General features: G+C 44.5%; 1 protein-coding gene across 5 annotated transcripts in view; it reads right to left on the reverse strand.

The window, feature by feature from the left end:
* Uvrag (UV radiation resistance associated) overlaps positions 1 to 21025 on the reverse strand; it is a 251710-nt gene extending 230685 nt beyond the window's left edge. For 2 of the 5 annotated variants that reach the window (XM_076938617.1, XM_076938594.1), the window contains exon 1: positions 20707 to 21025. In XM_076938617.1, coding sequence (XP_076794732.1) covers positions 20707 to 20729 — 23 coding nt within the window. In that variant the 5' untranslated portion in view covers positions 20730 to 21025. The remainder of the gene's footprint in view (positions 1 to 20706) is intronic. The other 3 variants (XM_076938584.1, XM_076938600.1, XM_034519197.2) reach the window with 2 other exon arrangements.
* Between the last annotated feature and the right edge of the window lie 405 nt (positions 21026 to 21430).

Below are 21430 nucleotides of genomic sequence, written 5' to 3' on the forward strand. Positions count from 1 at the left end.
TAGTTCAGCTGTTTATTCTCCATCTAGGACCATGCTCACTGGAAGGTAAGGGGCTAAAGACCCAGGTTATTTCAGGTAAATTCATATTTCTGTTTTGTTTTAGCTTTATGGAGAACAAGAAAATGGAACTTCAAAGAAAACTTTGTTTTCTGCAAAGATACTCAGTCACTGAATCAGGGATTTAAGCTTGCTATCAAGTTAGACTTTTCAAACACAGAGAAGCCCCTTCACTACTGCAGCACTCCCCCCCCCCTTTCCCCCACATACCCCCACTCCCATGCCCCACCCTTTGATCTCACCAGAAAGACTCCCGGGGAAAGTTCTGAGAGATGGATGCTTTTAAAACTAGGGCCTGGGCCCCCTGGCCCTAAGCAATGGTGTCAAGAGTCAATGTCTCAGACTTAACCCAGCAACACCCACTCACATGAAACACTTCACAGTTCTTGTCCGTAACTCAGAGCTTTTTCTGGCACAAATTATACAGCTTCCCACCTGGAACCTTGAATATTAACTCTGCTCTCCAACTCCAAATCAGCCTAAGAATTAATTTAATGAAGTCATTTACTGAGCACAACTAAATTATGAAACAGGCTTCTCCACAGCGAAGACAAAGCAGACCTCTGAATGTCTGGCATTTCTTTGCTTTCTTACCTCTACCCTGTTCACCTTCAATCTTGGCTCGAACCTGCCCTTTTCTTTGCCCTCCACCTTGCTCTGAGGAACAGGCCATCTCTCTCTCATCTTCCTCTCTAGCTCAGTTCTCCCCTCTCACTGATACTTCCTGCACACTCTGTGCTTAGGCACTGTGGGGAATAAAGCAGGGAGCTCTCTCATTTCAGTCTGTAACCCTACTAAGGAATAAAACATGAAGCCAGGTGTGGCAGCTCACACTTACAACCCCAGAGACCCAGCCTTCGTGAGGAGGAGGGAAGAGGACCAAGCTGGAGGACAACATAAGCAATGAAGCAAGTTCCAGGACAGCAAGGACCTCTCTCAGAACAGTTGGAAGGGAGGGAAGAAGGGAGGGAGGGAGGGAGGGAGGGAGGGAGGGAAGGAGGGAAGGAGGAAAGAAGGTATAATGGCACACAGTTGTAACAACTTTATTTAAATACAGATAGATAGATAGACAGACAGACAGACAACATGGAAATTTCCTCAACAAAAAAATTCTAAAATACTACTGATAAGGACTAAAAGGATTAGACTACTTAAGAGTCTAAAGAAGACTTTAACAGGGTGACGAATTCAATTATGTGTTTGAGAATAAAGAAAATTATTTTTAAAAAAGGAAACAGAATTAAAGACAATTTCTAGAGAAATGAGAACTAGTCAGAAGGGTATTAGAGCAATGGAGTGGCCATTCGCATACACTCACACCCAGACACATAGCATACTGTCTCTGCTGTGTGCACTTGCTTTCTGCTGCTGGGACAAACACCACACCCAAAGCAAGGTGGGAACTTACACTTCCATCCCAGTCCATCGCTGAAGTAAGTCAGCAGAACTAAAGCAAGAACCTGAAGGCAGGCACTCTAGCCTGCTCTTCATGGCTGGCATGCATGCATGCATACATACATACATACATACAAATATACAAACATACATACATGCACACAAACATGCATACATACAAACATACATACATACATACATACATACAAACATATCCAACTAACCCAAGACTACCTTCCTAGAGCACCAAGTAGTGGGTTGGCCTAATGCTGCTTGTATTATATTGCTAATTTGGATTCTCTCCCCACCCCCCACACCCCGGCCCCAAAGACTAGAGAGTCTGCATGTAAGACACTGAAGGACCCTGCCCCCAGTTAAATCTGATTGGTAAGTAAAGATGCTAACAGCCAATAGCTGGGGGAAAGACACATAGGTGGGGCTTAGGTTTCCCAGGTTTGAGACCTCAAGGAGAGGAAGAGAACAAAGAAGCTGCCATGGAAGAGGAAGAACACGCAGGAGGGAGAAGGAGAGCTGAAACGGGATAGCTGAGCCATAAAAAACGTGGCCATGTGGGCTGGCCAATTGGAGTTAAGAGCAGCCCAGATGGAACATAGAAATTAGTAAGTAAAATAACTCAGAGTTACCAGTAGGAAGGTGGATCCTAACAGCATGGGGGAGGCAGTTGCCCAGCTATTGTGCTGTGTAAGGCATATTTTAAAATATAAGGCTGTGTGTATGTCTTTCATCCAGGAACATAAACCATTAAGATGGGAAAAAATCTTGCACAGGGATTTTTTTTTTTAATATTTTTGTTTACCACAGCACCATCCACAATAGGTGTGGAGGTTTGAATGAAAATGCCCCCCCCCCCATAGGCTCGTAGGGAGTGGCACTACTAGGAGGTGTGGTCTTGTTGGAGAAGGTGTGTCACTAAGGGCAAGGTTTTGAGGTTTCAGATGCTCAAGCCAGGCCCAGGGTCACTATCTCTCCTGCTGCCTTTGGACCTGGATGTAGAACACTCAGCTCCTTCTCCAGCACCATGTCTGCCAGCAAGCCACTATGTTGCCCATCATGATGATGGGAAACCTTTGAACTGTAAGCCAGCTCCAAATTAAATGTTTTCCTCGGTAAGAGTTGCCATGGTCTAACTAAGACAATAGGGTGGGCATCAGTTATTAATCAAGGAAATATCCCAGAGTTGCCTACAGACCAATCTGACAAAGGTATTTTCCCAGCTAAAGGTTCCTCTTCCCAGATGACCCTGGCTTGTGTCATGTTGACAAAAAACTAGCCAGCATTAGCCAAGGTTACAGAGAAACCCTGTCTTGAAAATCAAAAACAAGGCAGAGACAGGTGGATTTCTGAGTTCGAGGCCAGCCTGGTCTACAGAGTGAGTTCCAGGACAGCCAGGGCTACACAGAGAAACCCTGTCTCGAATAACCAAAAAAAAAAGAAAAAGAAAAGAAAGAAAATCAAAAACAAACAAACAAAACATTCATGCCAGGCAGTGGTGGCACATACCTTATGGAAGCATCTAAATGCACCATAGTTAGATAGGAATAAGACTTTCTGGTGAGGGTAGAGTAAGCATGGTGGTATTCACTTTTAATCCCAGTATTTGAAATACAGAGGCAGGCTGATCTGTGAGTTCCAGACCAGTCAGGGCTACACAGCAAGACTCCATCTCAAAAACAAAAATAAAAACAGAATTTCTCAGGGGCTGAAGAGATGGCTTAGCAATTAAAAGCATTTGTTGTTCTTGCAGAGGACCTGGGTTTGGTTCCCAGCACCCTGATGTTAGTTCATAACCATCCATAACTCCAGTTCCAGGGGATCCACCAGGCACACATATGGTACACATACAGGCACACATACGGCAGGCAAAGAACTCATACATATAAAATCATAAAAAAATTATAAAAAAGTAATTTCTGGTGTGTTGTTATTAACTGCAGAAATCACTACACTATATTTTGCTTTGCTTTGGTCTGGTAGCCTCAGGCACATGATTGTCCCTTTAGAGGCAAGGGTAGAAGAAAGGGGTTATAGAAGCTCCTCCTGTGATTAAAGAAAGCTTCAGAGGCCAGGCATGTGTCACAGGTGTCCCTGCATGGAGGCCCAGAGAGGTCATTGTGAGAAGCCGTGAAGGTGAAGCCTGGATTGCCTTGGACACTCCAATTTTTTGTTGTTGTTTGGTTTTGGTTTTTGGTTTTTCAAGACAGGGTTTCTCTGTGTAGCCCTGGCTGTCCTGGAACTCACTCTGTAGACCAGGCTGGCCTCAAACTCAGAAATCCGCCTGCCTCTGCCTCCCAAGTGCTGGGATTAAAGGCGTGTACCGCCCGGCCCAAACTGCCAGAGCCGTGGGATACTTGTCAAGGGGAGCCAGCCCAAGAGAAAGAAAGAAGTGTGCTGCACAGAGCTGGAAGGAGTGAGAAATCTGATAAATGCTTTGACATCACACATGGAAATGCACGGTCTGGAGTTTGCCCAGCTGGTTTTTAGCCTTGCTTTGGTCCTGTATTTCCTCACTATGCTCCCTTACCTGCCTTTTGGAATGGAAATGGTGTTTCCTGGCCACTATTTTGGAAGTAAGCAATCTAGTTTTTGTTGTTGTTGTTTTAATTTACAGAGAATTACAGTTAAGAGATTACATGAATCTCATAACAGACTTTGAACTTTTTATAGACTATGAGGACTTTTGAAGTTGGACTGAATACATTTCTGCATTATGTTATAGCTATAAGCCTATGGGAGCCAGGAAATAAAATGTGGTGATTTGAATAGAAATGACCTCCATAGATTCATGTGTTTAAATGTTTGGCCCATTAGAAGGTGTGGCCTTGTTGGAGGAAGTGTGTGAGGAGGAACTGAGGAGCAGGCTTGAGGCCTCATGTACTCAAGCTAGGCCTAGGCCTAGTGTGGCACATAGTTTCCTTCTGTCGCCTTTAAGATGTAGAAGTCTTGCAAGGCGGTGGTGGTGCACGCCTTTAATCCCAGCACTTGGGAGACAGAGGCAGGCAGATTTCTGAGTTCAAGGCCAGCCTGGTCTACAGAGTGAGTTCCAGGATAGCCAGGACTACACAGAGAAACCCTGTCTTGAAAAACCAGAAAAAAAAAAAAAAAAAGATGTAGAACACTCAGCTCCTTCTCAGCACCGTGTCTGCCTGGATGCTGCCATGCTTCCTGCCATGATGATAATGGACTAAACCTCTGAAACTGTAAGCTAACACCAATTAAATGTTTTCCTTTATGAGAGTTACCATGGTCATGGTGTCTCTTTACAGCAATAGAATAGCCTAACTAAGACAAAGTTCAAAGATCTAAGGATGACACAAAATTTAGATGCAATAAGAGAAAAATAAGGTACTACATTAAAAAAATGTTTTAAAGCCCAAAAAGATAAACACACACACACACATAAACAAACAAGTAAATAAAATTTAAGAAGTTTAAAAAAGGAGAAAAAATGTTAATGCTTTAAAATTTTACATGACAACAGAACATGGCAGCTCACACCTTTCATCCCAATACTTAAAGGTGGTTGAAGTAGGAGGACTGCCATGAGTTAGAGGCCAACCTGGACTACACACTTAGTTCAAGGTTAACCTAGGCTACAGAGTGAGACCCTGTCTCAAAAAGCACAAAAAACAAAAAGCAACTCTATGTGATGAAATGGCCAAGTGCAAAGTCAAAGGGAAAAAAAAAAAAACTGAAGAAAATATTTAAATTAGCACAACAAAAGCAACTTCACTGACACAGAGGTATTCCTAGAAATTCCCCAAAAAATTTCCAGTAAATGGAAAAGAATGTGCGTAGTAACTCACAGAGGAAACACAGGGAGTACTTAAATGTGGGAAGAACCTCATGCACAAAATAAATGCACTGAAGCTTCAGTAGAGCTGGTGCAGGTATCATTCGGAGGCAAAACACTGGAAAAGCAGGCACTCGGCCAACAGAAGTGCAACTGGCAAAAGCCTACACGTGCGGCAACCTGGCAACATCTAGACAACAAATGCACACAGCCTTCAACACACAATTCCACTTCTCCATCTGTGCTAAAAATATACTTGCAGATACGTAATATGAGACACTGATTTTGGATCTTCTTTTGCAGTGGCTGGGAGCAGATAACATCTTACACTGGACTTGAACTACTATTCAGTCCAGGCTCAAGCTCTTGATCCTCATGCCTCAGATGCTCCTTCAAGGTCTACAGATTTGCTCCCCAGAGTGATGCTTTTAAAGGGCAGTGGGACCCCCAGGGCCTCCCCTTCCTCTTTTGAGTCTCCAGGTGAGTGACTCATCCCTGTCCCTACAGGAAGTGCTCCCTGCCATGATCTGCAGCATCACCACAGGACCAAAGCCACCTGACCACAGACTGAGCTCTCAAAGTCTCATAATCCCAGATTATTTGGCTCTTCTCTGTAGCTGACTATCTTAAGTGTGTTACGGTAATGTGAAGCTAAGTAACACAAGTAGAATAAAGTATGGCTGGGATTAGAGGAAAACTGCATCAAATACATCCACTGGCAGTTAAGTTATGATCCTATAGTGAAGTAATGCACTGCCATGAAGAATAAATAATGTGGTGTTGATGAAACAATAGTCAAAACGCCATTAGTCTTCAAAAGTTTGTATGGTGCCTGTGTTGTTATTTGTGCTTCACAGAGAGAAGACAATGATGTAATTCCTAGAAAGGCTTAAATATAAACAATAACACTATTTTCCCCAGGAGGTGCGTGAGGACTACACATTGTATCCTTACACATTATACAAAATCTTATACACATTTTACATGAGAAAGCATAGGAATATATTCCCTACTTTTAAATGAAAAATAAATTTACGTTAAAAAGAAGTTAGGAAGTAGTGGCACTCACCTTCAAACCCAGCACCAGGGAGGATAAGGCAGGGGCGTCTTTGTGAGTTAAATCAAAGCAAGACTAGCTCCAGGACAGCCAGGCTAAACAGAGAAACCTCGTCTTGAGGGAAAAAAAAAGGGGGGAGGGGGCAATAAATCTCTTTTTTTATTGTTTATTTTTGTTTTACATGCATTGGTGTTTTGCCTGCATGTGTGTCTGTGTGAGGGTGTCAGATCTTGGAGTTACAGACAATTGTGAGCTGCCCTGTGGGGGGCTGGGAATTGAACCCAGGTCCTCCAGAAGAGTAGCCAGTGCTCTTAACTGCTGAGCCCCTTTGCAATAAATCTTTGAATGCAGACATATGTAACAGCCATTGTGACACAGTGAAAGGAGCTCTAGCTACAGTAACCCTGAACTTGAGGGCTGCTCTAGACTCACTAGTGAGCAAACCACAGGCTGTGTCCCTTCCCACAGAGTGTAGACATTTCCGTCCGTGTACCTATGTAGCTTGTTGGAAAATAAAGCAACAACAGTGAAAGCTCTGCAAAAACAGTGAAGAACTTTATGAAAATGAGCTGACAGATCTGGGGAGGGGGTGTCAGGGGCGTGGCTGTCAGTGAGAAAGGTAAATCGACCGCCAACTGAAGGAAAGAGACAGACTAGAATTCATCTGTCTTCATACAGATGAGAAAGGAGAAAGAAAACTGACGTCGGATGTGGAAACAGTCAATGACCAGAATTCCAGAAGTGCAGAGCTGAGAGGCCTCTGAAAGTCGTCTAAGCCTTTGGACCCTACAACACCAAGGAATGAGCTCAACACGCAGACCCTCGGGTCCTAGCACAGCACTGACCTACTCAAGCAGAACCCTTATTTTACCTGTGTCACCAGGTACTTCAAATGTGTATTTTCAATGGAAGCAAAGGTTTACAGCATCCAGACTTATTTTTTAATGAGAAAGCCTGGATCAAAGCAAAGGACTACTCACTTCACACTGTTAGTAAGAAGCAAAGGTGAAACTGAGCCTGATCTCCCAGAGGGGTGCACCAAGCTTGCCCCCGAGACACCCTGTCTCAAAACCTGTGAGGCTTCTTGGCCTTTCAGGTTTCACGTGTTCTACCCAATTATAACAGCCAGCCATGTCCATCCACTGTCGTCTTTCCATTGCAGGCATATGGTTCTTCCTCTGACATCTTTCATTCACTGCCCCAAAGCTATTGTCACAGTAGGAAAAGCAGCTTCTTTCTCCTGCCTGTGTATCAACTTGTGAAAACAAAAGTTCAGGCCCTACTATCAAGCTCTAGATGATTCCTTAAGAAGGTTCAAAGCACTGAGATGCATTTAACGTGAACATGCTGATAGAAGGCAGAGACTACCGTAAGAACTTGGTGTTTCTAGGACAGAACGTTGACCTCTCCATTCTCCTATTGCATCCTTTCTTAGAAACTTAGCCCATGCCCCTTTACATAGCCAGGTCCTCTTGTTCCTCTCATTCTAGTCAAGCTTCACTAAACAAGTGCTATCTTCAATCCCAGAACCCCTCAGCAACCACAAGCGCACTCATCTTCACCTTACATGCCATATCGTAATAAACCAGAATATTTTCTTATCTCCTAACTCCTTGTGATTTGCTAGCAACACCTCTGAATACCATTACTGCAAAAGGAAATCAAAAAGCTCCAAGTACTAGGATCATAGGTGTGCACTGCCATGCTGAACAACAGGAGGTGTCCGGGGTTGTTTGTCTCTCTCCTTCTTTTCCTCCCCCCTCCCTCCTTCCCTTCTTCCCTCCCTCCTTCCCTCTCTTTCTCTCTCTCCTTCTCTCTCCTGGAACTGAACCCACCGGCTTCATGCAAGCTGGCAAGAGCATTACCACTGAGCCACATCCCTAGCCTCGACACTTTTAAAAGGCCAAGCCTGTGTTCTTTGTTTATAAATTGACTAAACCTGGATGGCAGCTGGATCCTGAACTGAAGGGAACCAGAGACCAGGTCTAGAACGTCTCCAAAGGCCTGGTGTTAATGGCTTGGTCCTTGGTGTAGCATTATTGGGAATCGTGACAAACTTTAAGAGTTGAGATCTAGCTGAGTCTTCAGGGCATACACCCTGGAAGGGATGTTGGGATCCCCGTCAGGACGGACAGTTTTGTGTTGCTGTGCTCACAGAGCCCAGGCTGCTTCACCTTAAGGGCAAAGCAATGAGGTCATGGATTGACACCTCCTATCTCCAAAGCTCCAAAAGCCAAACCTTTTAATGATTGATTGTTCTTTTCTTCTTTTTTCATTGTAACAGAAAGCCAATACAAGAGATGTTCTGAGAAGGACATGTGATCAGCTAGCTCAATTGCAACATGAGCCGCAGAGAACTGTAAAGGACACACAATCAACTAACTAAATTGGAACATAAACCGCAGAGAGCTTCGGCACAAAAGGACAAGGCATGATTAGAGAGCAAGAACTTCCCACCCCGCCGGGCGGTGGTGGCGAACGCCTTTAATCCCAGCACTTGGGAGGCAGAGGCAGGAGGATTTCTGAGTTCTAGGCCAGCCTGGTCTACAGAGTGAGTTCCAGGACAGCCAGAACTACACAGAGAAACCCTGTCTTGAAAAACCAAAAAAACTGGAGGCATCAGGACTATGTTTACTGGAGCATCCCTGAGCAACATTATTACCCGGAACCCTGAGCAATGGACACGGGAGATTCTGAGATGAGCACACGGGGCCACTGGAAGGGGGATACCTAGCAGGTCACACAAGCCCAGACTCTTCCCCACACCTTACCATTGGAGTTCTGGTGCTGTGTACCATAATGGTGAGCACGCAGGTTTGCCCAGGGGCGATTGCAGCAAATCCCTAAACCCTGGGCAAGGGGGATGGGCGCTCCCAGCTCCCAGCTGCAAGTATAGGCAGCCCAAGACCTGCAACAGCAGTCTGAAGCAGAAGTTTTGTAAGGATCAACCTTCAACTTCCAGGATCTAAGACTAACTCCAGGTAGACAGCTGCAGAACTGAACCAAAGAGCCAGGAAAACCACGGACTGTGAGAGAATGAGGCAGTAGGACAAAGGGGGGTGGGGGGGGATGGGGGGAAAATCCCTCAGATGGATCTCAGTCTTATAATCAATAGAGCAACAACACCTGGGAACGGTGGCAAAGGCCTGTTATCCCTGCGCCCAGGTGATTGACACATGAGGGCTGACAGGAATTTGAGGCCACACTAAACTACATGGTAAGTTCCAGGTCAGCCTGGGCTGGAAAATAAGACTCTATCCAAAAACAAAACAAACAAATAAACAAGAAGCTGGGTGGTGATGGTACACACCTTTCTTTAATCCCAGTGCTCAGGAGGCAAAGGCAGGCAGATCTTCCTGAGTTCGAGGCCAGCCTGATCTACAGAGTTCCAGGGCAGAGAAACCTTGTCTCAAAAAACCAAGATGGGGGGAAAAAAGGACAAGACGGTGGTTTCCACAGAGGCTGACAACCCGAGCCCAGTCCCCAGGGCCTACATGGTGGAAGAAAAGTGACTCACAAAAGTGGTCCTAGGACCACCAAATAGGCACAGAAATAAATAAATATGTAATTTAAAATATTGTTTTAAAAAGAAAAGAAACTCTGCAGTTCTACAAATCTAATAATTAGTTGGTATCTTCTGACAGAGACAACAGAGTAAAGAGGCAGCTGGCTCTGTATTTTCCTATTTGTCCTGAAAATCTTCGACATAGAATAAACTCTGTTTAGTCACTTCATGAGAGAAAAAAAAAAAAAATACCTTCCTGTGTGAACAGCACCCAAGTAACGAGTATAGTTCTGTAACTGCACCCAACCTTTTATGAATACCCACAGACCACCAGCCTACCACGCTTGATTCTATGAATCAAAGCTTGGCAGGCTCCTCATGCGCCAGAACGTTAACATTTTAGCAGTAACAACATTCCCAAGGACTTTCCTCTTTTCGAAAGGGACAATTTCAATGTTCCTTATAAGTCTAAACAAAACTATTTTCATGTTGAAGACTTTTTAAAGGTTTTCTAGATTAGCTCTCTTACAAAGAATGTTTGGAATTGAAGAAGAAAATAATCCCTATCCTCTCAAAGGCACAGTCTGGCTGGCAGAATGAAAACATTCCTCTTCAGGTCCAATGCTCACACAGTCAGAAGGCACTTCACAAATATCTACTGGAGAAATGGCCCTCAGTCGGGCTTTCCCACTCAGCATGCACAACTGGCTAAAATAAACAACTGAATTACTTAAGAGGTCAAAGTTAAACATTTAGTCACACAAACTACAGACATGGTAAAGATCACCAAGTTTTTCACAGAAAAACAAGTCAGAAGCCCAAGGCCCTATCTCTTTTATTTGTTCCCTCTTTTACTTACTCAAGAACCTATGGATTAAACCCAAAGGTAGACACTAGTTTCAGCTTCCTAATATATCCTGTTATTTTAAAGGTCTGGCCACATCTTTTAGGATATTCTAACCATAACATGAATAAATTCTACCTGTTTCCATGGACTGCTGAGTACTGAATTCTAATGCTCAACTTCAGGGCTACTTATCTTAGCCTCGACAAACACACTTTGCTCGCTTTCATTTTTATAAAATGTCTAATAACATCACAACTAGAGTCTACAGCAATCAGTGCTAAATATTACACAGAATCAAACTGCTGGCATGGAGAAAAACCAGTCACCAGATGTTTGCTGTTTCCGAAACTTAAGGAGGTAGAGAATTTGTTGTTCCTAAGAATATTCAAAATATTTAAAACTGGACAGGCTTGATAAAGCACCAGAAACAGAACCGGAAAACCAGCCCTGGAGGCCAAGGGGCATTTCTTTCAGTTTGCTTGGTTCACACCATGAATGCTGCAGGAGCAGAGTGAGTATTCAGCCCTACCCTTGAAGGGAAGTTTAAAACAATGCCACAGCCCTACTTTAGTTCCAGCCTGAAGTCAAACAAAGCTTGGGGGGACACCATGTCAAAGGCCAGAGAGGAGTTACAGAAGCAGGCTCTCTGTGCGTACTGACCAGCTGAGAAGACCCAGTGCTGGCGAGGCAGACACTCCCTAGAGCTCTGTTAAACAGTCTCTGAGGTCTCTGGAACATATTCATGGCCTGGCAAATAGTTTCACCTCTGAAAACATCAGATTTTTAATATCTGTAAAATTCCACTATTCCAAAACTTGAATTTCCACCTTACAGTAAGATGGACAGCAATATTAACTACAAACTAGAGGGGTGGATGGGGGGAATGGAGAGAGGGTACAGTAGTTAAGAGCACTTGTTCATGCAGAAGACCCAGAGTGATTCCCAGCACCAATATGGTAACAGCACACATGACTCCAGCTCCAGGGGACGAAACATCTTCTAGCCTCCAGGGCACTGCATGCGTGTGGTACACAGCCATATGCACACAAAACACCCACACATAAAAATAAGAAAATTAAATTAATAAATTAAATTAGTTAAATTAAGAAAGAAAGAAAAGTTTTCCTTTTTCATATGTTCTACTTTCATTTCAGATACAATAAAAAATAAATAATAAGGAGGCTGGAGAGATGGCTTGGCTTAGTGGCTAAGAGCACTGACTCCTGAGTTCAGTTCCCGGCACCCACATGGTGGCTCACAACCATCTGTAATGGGTTCTAATGCCCTCTTCCATCATGCAGGCATACATGCAAATAGAGTACTCATATATATAAACAAATAAATAAGGAAGTAAATCTAAAATTTTTAATGAAATAAAATAAGTAGCTCTGCAACATAACAAAGTTCCAATGCCATTAAACCTAAAGTATACAAATGCAAATATTTCAACCTTATTTTAAAACAGATTTGTCTTTAATTTTTTTTAAACTAACTCCCAATTTTATAATTCATTCATATCCCAGTACACTAAAAATGACCAAGATTTCTTGTCTGCCACAGAAATGTCTTGGCTTGCAGGTAGAATTGCACAGTGTATTAAAAATACACATCTGTGGCCCTCTCTGCTGGTTGGTGAACGCCTTTAATCTCAGCACTTGGGAGGCAGAGACACGTGAGTCTCTAAGCATTCAAGGCCAGGCTGCTCTACAGAGTGAGTTCCAGGACTTCTGTAGCTGTCTTAAAGACAAATTAGTAAAAGTAAAATACACATCCGGAAGCCATGTGATGTAAATTTTGTCAGCCGCACACAGCAGACCCAACTTTCAATTCTGCCCTATTTCCAGTCAGTTTCACTTCTGGATTTTCTACCCCAGAACTAAAAACTGATCCTGTGAAGAAATCTTTAAGTAAACACAAAATAAGAACAGAGCTTTTCCTTTTAAAGCAAAACTAAACATTTTCACAGGAAGAACAAAAATTACAACACAGAAAGCACTTAAGTTCCGGATGGCATTTTGTTGTGTAAAGTAATGACTTTAAGATGCCAACAGGAAGCTTCCAAAGCTTCCTCATGGTTGTTACAAGAGTCAATCCTGCTCAGAAGTTTCAGTGCCTTTATTTTTACAGATACAACTATAGATTGCATTTCTTTCCTTTGAGTCAAAGACATTTGGTAAATATTTATGGGCGGAATAACGGTCCAGGTCAGAGCACTGTGCTGCACAAGGCATCTGTTCCCAATACAATCCGGCTGTCCTTTGTGCCTGCCCTGTCCTTAGCAACACAACAGACTAAAGAAGAAGAAGAAACATAAATTGGCTTTAAAGAAGCAAGTATATATGGCTAGACATGGTAGTGCACACCTCTAATCCCAGCACTTGGGAAGCAGAGGTGGATCTCTCTGAGTTCAAGGCCAGCCTAGGCTTTACAGTGAGAAGCTGTCTCAAAAAAAAAAAGTATATGATAATCACAAGCATGTAAGGTGGAATGAACATACCACTGGCAACTACATTAAACATTCTATCTGCTTCTGTCATTTTGTTACAGTGTTTCAATCCTATCTGTGATGGTTTGTATATGCCTGGGCCAGGGAGTAGCACTATCAGGAAGTGTAGCCTTGTTGGAGTAGGTGTCTCACTGTGGGTGTGGGCTATAATACCCTAGTCTTAGCTGCCTGGAAGCCAGTATTCTGCTAGCAGCCTCCAGATGAAGATAGAGAACTCTCAGCTCCTTCTTCATCACGCCTGCCCAGATGCTGCCATGCTCCTGCCTTGATGATAATGGACTAAATCTCTGAATCTGTAAGCCAGCCCCAATTAAATGTTGTCCTTTATAAGACTTGTCTTGGTCATGGTGTCTGTTCACAGCAGTAAAACCCTAACTAGGACACTATCCAATCACCTCTCTGTAAGCTAATAAATTCTTTAAAGAAAGTTGCATAAGTGACTAAACACGGTGTTACCACTTCATAAGCAACACATTGCTAGGGGAAGATGCTGTTGGAGTGGGTAGCTACAGTAAATGGGAATTGGTGGCCAAGAATGACAGTCCCTAAGTGGATGCTCCCTGTGACTTTTGAGAAAGTTACTGAGACCCTAGGTTCCTCATCTGTAAAAGGACTGGAATGTCCACTGAAGCACTGAAAATTATATAGACACCTCTCCTCAAGGGGAGAGGAAGCAAAAACCCCCACTCCTTAAGTATGCCCTTCACAGAGAAACACAGAGGGTTCCAAGGAGCACAGTGGAGAGGAGTGGGGTGGCACGAGCAGGCTTCCAGCTGGATGCCCTGGTGAGCACCGCCTGCTGTGTGGGGATGCTGTGGTGAGCACCTCCTGCTCACTACCTGTGGTGATGTGTAGAAAACAACGCTCATCTTAGTCTTCAGTCCCTGGCACCTTCTAATTTGCCCAGCAAGGAGTGTGAAGGGAAATCTTTTCTGGTTTAGGTGTTCCTAACCAGACCATTTCCTGGGAGCACCTTCTAGTCTGTCTAGTCCCGCTTGGCAGGCTCCTGGATGGCTGGAACTATCAGCCTCACTCACCTGAGAGACACAAGACACGCTGATGACTGAACGAATTACTGAGGGTAGGCACCCTGAGGATGTGGAAGCTTCCATCCACTCTGTTTCCTAACCATTCTCTTCCTGTCTGGCAGCTCCCCAGCTCCTTACAATAAACCAATAAACTGAAAGGTTTTCCTGGCCTTGTGAGCCACTCTAGCAGATTATCAAAACCTAGGGGGTTGTAAATACCCTACATTTATAGCCAATTGGCCAGAAGTTCTGGAAAGACCAGGTTTCAGATTGGCATCTGAAGGGCAAGGGAATGGGGCTGAGCCTTTAACCTATGGACTAGATACTAACTCCAAGTAGCCAGTCTCAAATTTAATTATAGGTCACACTACTGGTACCCCCTGGAGGACTACATGGTTCTGCAGAAATTCCCACACTTGGTATCAGAAGTGCAGTGTTGGGGGGGCGGGGAGGGGCAAGGAAGGAAAGGCCTCAGCTGGTGAGGACCAAAGTTCAAATCCATTGAGATAAAAAAGTATAAATAAATATATAATAAAAATGGTACTTCACTCTTAAGTCTTGCTCTTAAAAGCCCACAACTCTAGCATAGCTATGAAAAACAATCCAGCCAGGCGGTGGTGGTGCATGCCTTTAACCCCAGCACTTGAGAGGCAGAGGCAGGCAGATTTCTGAGTTTGAGGCCAGCCTGGTCTACAGAGTGAGTTCCAGGACAGCCAGGGGTACACAGAGAAACCCTGTCTCAAAAAAAGAAAAAAAAAGAAAAACAATCCATACTAATGCCAGGACAGGAACATCATACAAAGCATCTGAACAGTAAGAGAGAAAGAAAGACCAAAGTGTAAGAAACTGTCACTGCCAACTAAATGCCACGTGGGATTTATGCACAGAAAATGAATGGGTGAAAAGCAAGGGTCATTAACTAGACAGTTGAGCATTTCAAACTTTGAACCTGCACAGTGGGTAACCTAGACGGGAGGGACTGGCTGACACAAGCTCCCATAATTACAACAAACCTTGAAAACATTATGCTAAGGGAAATCAAATCAGGCACAAAAGCACAAACACTGTAAGAACCCAGTGGCCTCAAGAACCCAGGTGGTCAAATTCATAGAAACAGAAAGTACAAAAGAGTTTCACAAGCAGGCCAGGGCTAGTGGGAAGAGAAATGGAGAGCTGTTTATTATGGATGCAGGTTCTTCTTGGGCTGATGAAGAGGTTCCAAGCATTTCCAAGATGCCCTAGATGGCACTGAATTCCACACTTTAAAAAAAAAAAAAAAATAGCCAGGCAGTGGTGGCGCACGCCTTTAATCCCAGCACTTGGGAGGCAGAGGCAGGCGGATTTCTGAGTTGGAGGCCAGCCTGGTCTACAGAGTGAGTTCCAGGACAGCCAGGGCTACACAGAGAAACTCTGTCTCATTTACTGTTTTACTGCGCATTTACTGTTCTTACAGAGAACCCAGGTTCAATTCCTGGCACCCACATAGCAGCTCACAGCCAACTGTAACTCCAGTTCCAGGGGATCTGACACCCTCTTCTGTATTCTGCAAACACGAGACACACACTTGATACACGTCTATACACTCAGGCAAAATACTCATATGTATAAAATAAATAAATATATAAAGTTCAAGGCCAGCCTGAATAATTTAGTGACACCTTGTCTCAAAACAAACAAACAAACAACAACAACAAAAACTGAGAAAAGGGTTGGGTGTGTGGTACACAACACTCAGCACTGGAGAAACAGAAACAGGTAGGTCTCTGTGAGTTCCAGGCCAATCAGAGCTATACAATGAGGCTCTGTCTTTAAAAAAAAAGAAAAAAAGAAAAAAAAAAGAAGAAGAAAGAAAGAGAGAGAGAAAAGGTAAAAGGTTGAAGCTACAACTCAATAGAAGAAAACAGAGGACTTCTCTATCTTGTGCAAGGTCCTGGGTTCAATCCTATGACTTTGATGATGACAACAACAATGATGATAGTGACCAGGAGAATGGCTCAATGGGCAAGTATTGCCCTGAATGTTGAGAAGACTTGAGTTCGGGTCCCTAGAAGTCACCTAAAGCCAGGCTAGGAAACCCATGTGCCTGTAATCCAGAAACTCCTATAGAAATCAGGAGAATCTTTGAAGCTTACAGGCTTGCAAGCTTGGCATGCACCAGAGAACAAGCTTTTCCTCAAACATGGTGGAAGCCAACACCTGAGGCTGTCCTATGACCTAGTGTTATGCTCCCTAACACACACACAGAAACGAGAGCACATGCACACAAAGATAAAGATAATGATAATGATAATAATAATAAAGGCTAGTAACTTCAAACCCACTTCTCTCAAAACAAAAACAAACAACAAAAAAGACAAGAAAAAAAGATTCTTCAAGACTATAAAAATCAAGCACAACAATTAGAAAAGTTAATTCTAAAAACACAAAAACTGCTTCACAGAATAAATTAAAGTACAAAAAAAAACATATGCAATGATATTAAAATGCATAAGGCTGGGCAGGAAAACTGAGACCAAGTGTTTGATATACTATCCAACAGGCAATAAACGAAGCTTTTAAAATATTAGCCAGGTAGTGGTGATGCACACCTTTAATTTCAACACTAGGGAGGCAGAAGCAGGGTTAGCTTGTGAGTTCTAGGCCAGTTTGGTGTACAGAGTCAGTTCCAGAACAACCAGGGCTACACAGAGAAACGCTATCTCAGGAAGTAAGGGAAAAATATATATGTATACATATGGATATATCAGTGTGTGTGTGTGTGTGTGTATTCATCAGCTAAAGAAATGCACATTTAAATAACAAGTACAGACATGTGTATGTATGTGCACGCATATGTGGTCTAAATCAATAAAATCAGGTTAAAAAACTGCCCAAAGCTAGCATAAATGTAGAGAAGCAGGCTCTGTTATAATGGTAACACGAAGGTTCCTATGGTTTTGGGTTTTTTTTGTGTGTGGTTTGTGTGTGTGTGTGTGTGTGTGTGTGTGTGTGTGTGGTTTTTTTTTAGACAGGGTTTCTCTGTGTAGTCCTGGTTATCCTGGAACTCACTCTGTAGACCAGGCTGGCCTCGAACTCAGAAATCCGCCTGCCTCTGCCTCCCAAGTGCTGGGATTAAAGGAGTGCGTCATCACCGCCCGGCGGTTCCTATGGTTTAAATACACACACACACACACACACACACACACACACACACACACACACGGGGAGTAGTTTACACACCTTTAATTCTACCAGCAGAGGCAAGCATACCTCTTTGAGTTAGAGACCAACCTAGTCTATTCAGTGAGTTCCAGGCCAGCCAGGACTATGTAGAGCTACCCTGTCTCAAAATAAATACATAAAAACAAATACACGTACCGACACACTACCTGTGTTGTGTTTTCACTGCTCTAACTTTACCCTACAGAACATCACATGTACACAGAGATCCTTCACACAGCCCTCCAGGGCTGTGCCACAGACACAGCATTGCTAGAAACAGTCTATAATCCCTTCCTTCAACAGAGGCAGTCACGGGGAGACAGGGGGGAGACCCTGTCTCCAAAAAAAAAAAAAGGGTCAGGCAGTGTCTCAGAGATGACAGAGAAGGTGTGCAGTGCCCTTCAAACACATGTACAGCCATACACACACAAACACATATACACAGACAAAGGAAAAAAGTAGGCTATGAACATATATATGGAAGTCCAAGAAAAAGTCTAATAGCTAAATTGTGTAATGTTTTTGTAAATAAAAAAAAAAAAGATTAAGTCAGGAACACTCGATATGAGGTCTTCCATTTAAATCAAAGAAACCAAAGCCTCGTGCAAGATTAGGTGTTCCTGTGTATTTGTAGGTACATTTCTAAAAGACTACCTTTTATGAAACCTTTTTTTAATGTTTTATTTTTTATTTTTATTTTTGTGCATTTGTATTCTGCTTGCATGTGTGTCAGTGTGAGGGTGTCGGGTCCCCTGGAACTGAGGTTCCAGACAGCTGTGAGCTGCCATGTGGGTGCTCAGAATTGAGCCCAGGTCTGCTGAAAAAGCAGCCAACACTCTTAGCTGTTGATCCTTCTCTCCAGCCCCCTTTTTTATGAATCCTTAAAGGAACATGTGACCTCCAAAAAGGGTAACATAATCACTAAAAACTTCTAAAAATGTCTGCATTCCAAGTATCTGAGAGTGGGGTTAGGAAGCTTTGGAGAAGGAAAGAAATTCTCACTTAATGTTAAGGACTCGGTAAATGTCTCTACCACAATAAATAAATAAACAAACAAACAAACAAACAAATGTATGTTTTTATCTTGAGATTCCTAAATCCTAGGGAGTACAGCATGCTTCTCTTGGAGGAGGCTGTACTGACTCACTAAATGATGACAAACACCAACCAAAAAGGAAGGAGCAGCCCAACCTCAGAGGATAGGATGACTTCTTGAATAGTTAAACACTGATGGCCTAGAAACAAAGGCCACTAAAGATCTTCAGTACTGGTCACATTGGAGGAGTGGGCTCACCATAGCTAGTTAGTCAACCACGAAAAGAAAGGTTCCGGATTAGGTATGTAAATTTTAAAAAAGCAAACTAACCCAGGCATGGAGGCACGTGCCAGTAGTCCCAACCATAACTCCCAGAAGTTTGGGAGACATAGGTAAGTGTTTATAAGTCCAAGGCCAGCCTAGTCTATATAGTGAGTTCCAAGATACCCAAAGGCTTTATAATGAGACCCTGATTAAATAATAATAAATTAAATTAAATTTTAAAAAGACAAACCATACATCTTATCCATAATTTTGTGGGCTTCCTTGGGCAAACCCAAATCTTTTCTAGAAGCAGATAGGGTAGAAGGAGGCCAATACTACTGGAACTTGTATTATAGAGTAAATTAATATGTTAGTCAACAAAATGCTTATTTTAAAATATATTTGTTTCCCCAGACTTGTGCATTTTGGTCTAGAAAACGGAATCAATATCAACTACAGAAGGAATGTGTTTTGTTACATAGGCTGCCTCACAGTTCAAGGATGCTACTCCCAGAAAAAAACTGTTAATAGCATGCCAAGTCCTCATGCAAGGTCCAGCTGCACACTCAGGACACTATACACCAATCCAGAAACTCGACAAACACTAACAAAAGGAGTTGAATTGAGTCCACGGGCAGTTTGCTTGGATTATTTCTCCTAATTCTAAACTGTGAACCATTATTACCAGAACAGGCTCTAGTCAGGAAATGATACATTCTCTTCTCCAACACGACTTGCTTTCAAAGCTCCCCTAAACTACACCCATCTAGATCCCTGATTTCTCCAGGCTGCTGCCAACAGTGCTCACTACTGCTTCTTCCAGCAGGCCCCTCACACTCCACCTCCCACACAAACAAAAATTCACATTAACGCTCAATCCACAGACTCCTCTCCCACGACCTCAAAACGCAATACAAGCCTCATTCCTTTCCAACTCCTAAAATTCTCCACAAACTCCCTCTCCAATGGCACTACAAAACCAGGGCACATGCCTTCTGATCTTTACATCCTCTCCTGCCACAGAGGCTTGCTTCTGCAGTTAACACTGCTTCCCTACTCATAGGGTACCCGGTTGGGGGGGGGGGGGAGCAACATCGCTCTTTCCTTTACATTCAGATCCACTCCATGCCTGGCCCTCTCTCCCATAGCCTCTGCGCTCCAGTGTGGCTCCTTCCTGTCTCTGGCAAGGATGGAAAGTTACAGGAAGGGTCTGAGGGAGCTTGCTCTGTCCTGTGTGGACCGTGGTGGAGCAGCTGCTCAGGTCTAAAGCAAACTATTGCTGCTGATGCACAAGCTGGAGTCAGACTCTGTATTCGGAAATCCATCCCCACCAGAAACGCTAACAGGGAGGCAGTAGGCAAGCTTGCTCCTAGAACTGAAAAAAACGGGACAATAAAAACAGCTATCGCATAGAGTTATGACGATTCAGTGGTCACTTTGCACAGACCCAGCTTGGTAACCTCTCCATGACTGACAGTTACTCCAGGTCCTCTTCAGTGCTAAGGTTCCTGCAGAGTCTCCCCAGAGGGACTAAAGGAGGGCAGTGGAAGATGTACTGATTAGGCGGGTGTTGCCATGAATTTTGCCAGATCCCCAAAGTCAGTGTTCTCTTGCCCTTATCCCGCCCCCCCCCCACACACACACACAAGATATATATACTCCAAATCCTCCTTCAGACACTCACCCGAGGGAGTGGAGTGTGCCATGAGGATCTGAGATTGGAAAGAAAACCCCGACGTCCCAAATACCTTCCTCAGGAAGAGCGGAAGGAAGCACCCGAACGCTAAGAATAAGTGCAGAAAACCGACTCGTCGGCGCGAGAGCGAAGAGGGAAAGCGCTGCGGCGGCCGGCGGGGCAGGGCTCCCCGGCGCCTTCCTGGAGGGATGCGGGGGTCTGAGCGCGGGAACGGCCGGGGAGGGGGGTCCTCCTCCTGTCAGCCCTCCTCAGCCCCGCGAGCCCCACCAACCTTCTCCGCCCCCCGGCTCGCGGCCGGCTCACCTGCTGAGACGGCAGCTCCACATGCAGGGCCCGCGCGGGGGCACCCGGCGTCAGCGCGGCGGACGGGCCCGGGGGTGGCAGGGGCACCGGGCCCCCGAGCGAGGCGCAGGAGCTCATCTGGACCCCTGGGCCGCCGAGCGGCTAGGTGGGCAGTCCTCTCGCATCAGCCGCCGCCTCCCGAGCTGTGATTCGCCGAGTCCCTACAGCCTAGAAACCGGGCACCCGAGAGCCCCGGCAGCTCCGCGCCCGCGCTGGCCACCGCCGCTGGCTAAGGAAGAGCCATATTACCGCAGTGCAACCCCTCCACCCGGCCCGAAGCTGGCGTGCTCATTGGTTCCGTTCATGAGAGGGCGGGACCCAGCGGCGGCCAAGGGAAGTGCTATTGGACAGCGAGTCTGTCCGTCGTCGGCCGCATTGGCTAGGGGCGGAGGGACTCTAGGATGGCCTCAATTGCGTCTGTCAAACCCGGGCGAAACCTGGGGCGTAACTTCTCTCTGCCTCAGCCTAATTGGCCCTTTCACTATTGAGGGGTGGGGTCTCCTAGAGGAGCCTCGTGGGCTATTGCTTTAGAGCGCTGTCAGTTGTCGGTGAACTAGGGACGGCGTCTTGATTAGGTAGAGCGCGCGCCTGGAATCTCGTGTCACGTGCAGAAGTCTGGAGAGTCACCTGATTAGTGAGAGTCAGTCTTCTAAGCCACTTCCGCCCTAACCTAGTTGCTATGGTA

This window comes from Arvicanthis niloticus, chromosome 1 (genome assembly GCF_011762505.2).
Source record: "Arvicanthis niloticus isolate mArvNil1 chromosome 1, mArvNil1.pat.X, whole genome shotgun sequence".
NCBI lineage: Eukaryota > Metazoa > Chordata > Mammalia > Rodentia > Muridae > Arvicanthis > Arvicanthis niloticus.